The 2,966-nt window shown below is 17.0% G+C and overlaps 2 protein-coding genes across 2 annotated transcripts in view; both read right to left on the bottom strand. All coding sequences in view use genetic code 6, as the record gives it.

The window, feature by feature from the left end:
- Nucleotides 1–46, bottom strand: part of TTHERM_000365550 (transmembrane protein, putative) — a gene marked incomplete at both ends in the record, with an annotated part of 332 nt that extends 286 nt beyond the window's left edge. The window contains one exon of the mRNA XM_012795478.1: nucleotides 1–46. This exon is cut by the window's left edge and continues 112 nt beyond it. Within this exon, the coding sequence (XP_012650932.1) occupies nucleotides 1–46 (46 nt within the window).
- A 2,908-nt stretch (nucleotides 47–2,954) lies between these two features.
- Nucleotides 2,955–2,966, bottom strand: part of TTHERM_00365540 (kinase domain protein) — a gene marked incomplete at both ends in the record, with an annotated part of 1,788 nt that continues 1,776 nt past the window's right edge. Inside the window, one exon of the mRNA XM_001007467.3 lies at nucleotides 2,955–2,966. This exon is cut by the window's right edge and continues 921 nt beyond it. Coding sequence (XP_001007467.3) covers nucleotides 2,955–2,966 — 12 coding nt within the window.

Genomic DNA, 2,966 nt, shown 5'->3' with positions numbered 1-2,966 from the left:
AAAATAAATAAATAAAAATAAAAATAGAAATAAAATATTCTTTCATTTTTATAATTCAAATTAAATTAAGTAAGTAAATAAGTATCTCAACTTTTAATCTTTGTTTATTTTTGAGAATAAATTGATTTTTTATTACTTTAGATTTAAAGCCAATTATTTAATATTTAAATGGTCTTGAATTATCATAGAGATACTACTTGCAGCTTCACTTAAAAGATTATTAAATCTAAATACATATTTTACAACAAAATTTTATTTTAAAAATATTTTAATCAAAATTAATTACTAAAGATCCAGACTGAAGCAGTTTATTTTCTTAATTTCTTTTAAGCATTTAGCTAAAATTTAAAAAGCACTTTCAGATATATTGGATTTACTTATTATTTTATAGTTAAATTTATTTTAATTAATTTTTAAAAAAATATTTTCCTAAAAATAAAATCAGTTTAAAAAGAATTTTATGGTAAAGAATATTAATAATAAAGATTTTATATTATTTTAAAAAAATAATTGAAAATATTAAATAAACCTAAAATTAAGAGAAAGTGATGTCAAATTCTTGCATTATTATAATCCTTAAGCAATATTTTTTGTTCCTTTTTACCTAATTTAATTTTCACTAAAAAAAATATTATTTAAAAATAATAGATAATGAGTTATTAATTAAATGAATTATTTCAAAAATAAATAATAAAATTACCTAAAATCCAAGCTTAATTAAGTTAAATTTTAAAGCTTCATTATAATTTATCCTATTAAATTTGTTTCTTTCATACCAATTGAATTTCCTCTGTTGTAATTTATTAATTATAATAGACTTACATTTAAGTTTGATTTAGAATTTTTAAAAATTTTAACTTAAAATTGATATCTAGTGAATTTAAATTGACACATTGTGATAAATTCATTCCAAACTTATCTAAATTAATTTTTCCTAACTAGCAATAGCTTTTTAAAATAATATATGCATATTGATCGATTCTTAAAGCAATTAACATTCAAATATTTTAAATCGAATGAAAAGTATTATACGTTAAATCAAGCTTAAGAGTCTTTAAATTTTTGCATTTTTATAAGCTTAATCCAATTTTTTCTAAGTCTTTACTACTTATTAAGTAATAACTTTTCATTTAAAATGATGTTCAAATTAACTTTTAAAAGATGTAAATTTTGCTTACTGAACTTTTAAATATAAAAAATCCAATTTTTCACACTTATAAAAGCTCCAATCAATATCATCATCTTAATATGTGGAATATTCATTAAAAAATTTTCTAATTTTAAAAATTTAATAAGAAATTTCAGATACTATATTACAATAATTGAGTATAATGATTAAAAATTATATACTAAAGTATTAAACTTAGATTATTCAAATTTTTTAATCTATAAAAGCATATTTCTTTTTCAAGACACTCTTAAGTAAAATTATTATTCCTAAATAAATAAATAAATAAATATATTTTTAGTACATTTTTTATCAATTTTATTATTTACTATAAATCTAAATGTAAAACACTCAAGTTCTCATTCATTTCTAAATTTCTTATGATTTAGTTTACTTACTCTCCATTAATTTTACAATTTCTTTTCAATAAATAAAAAACATATTTGCTTGTTTTGATTAGATATAGAGAAAAAAAAGAAATTTTTTAATTCTTTACGATAATATTAGCTTTAAATTAGTTAAACTTTTATATGAATAAAATTTTCCTTCTTATTGAGAAAATATACCTTCTAAATTATTATTTTGCAAATTCAATTCTAGAAACTGTATTTTTTCCAAAGATTGTATGCTTGTTAAAATATTTCTAAAATCCTCGTTGATTAATTCACAATAACTTTTATAAAATAAATAAATAAATAAATACATTTCAAATTTAAATGATTTTACTTAATTTTAAATAAATTTATTTGAAACATTATTTTACCTAAAATTGAGATTTAAAGTGATTAAATTTTTACAATTTTATAAATTTACTAAAAAATAAAGAATTCCTTATCTAATTTTACAGTGACTATATTTTATAAATTATACTTAATTTAGTATTTTAATAAAATATTATGTAAATGTTTACCTTAAATCAAAATTTAAAAAATATAAATTTTTATACAAAGCAAAGCTTTGACTTAAATTTGATATATCTTATGAATTTATCCCACTATTAATATTTAAAAATAAAATTAAAATTAAAATATTTTTCAAAAAATTACCTTAGATTCAAATCTAAATAAACTATGTTAACACATTTAGATAAACCTTAAGCAATATTAGAAACTTTTTATTCTGTATCAAAACAAAACCAGTTATACTTTTGAAATTTTAATTCTAAGAAATTAAGATTTCTACATTAACCTATCCACTCACCTAATAACTTTTCCCCTTTTCCTTTTGTGTTCAGGCTATTTATATAAAAATTGATTAATTTAACAAAATCTTTAATTAATAGAGACTTTTATTTTATGAGAAAGACAGGATTAACTCTATAAAAACTTATTATGAGAGAAAAAAAGAATAAAACATTTTTTAACCATTCAAATTTTAATATTTTAAATGTAATTTTTAATTTAAATTTAAAAAATGAATTATTTAAATAATTTACTCTAAATTAAGGCTTAAAGATTACAAATTAACACACGGACTAATACATTAGATGAGATACTCTGTGAATTTATCCTTAGTATCACTAAAGAAAATATTATAAAAATATGAATTATATCTTAATAAAATATAAAATTTCAAAAACATTTTACCTAGAATTATATTCAAATTAACTTGATTCACAAATATTTACTCTTAAATATTCTAACTTTTTACAATTTTATAAGAAACTACCTAGAATAAAAACATCCTCTTATTTAGGTAGTATATCACTATTAAAAATTAGAGATTAGTATTTAAATCAAATATCAATAAAAAATTTAAAATAGATTTTAAAAATAAAATAATTCATTCATTCATTAAT

Source organism: Tetrahymena thermophila (genome assembly GCF_000189635.1).
Source record: "Tetrahymena thermophila SB210 genomic scaffold scf_8254813, whole genome shotgun sequence".
Classification (NCBI taxonomy): domain Eukaryota; phylum Ciliophora; class Oligohymenophorea; order Hymenostomatida; family Tetrahymenidae; genus Tetrahymena; species Tetrahymena thermophila.
This window is presented reverse-complemented; position numbering and strand designations above follow the sequence as displayed.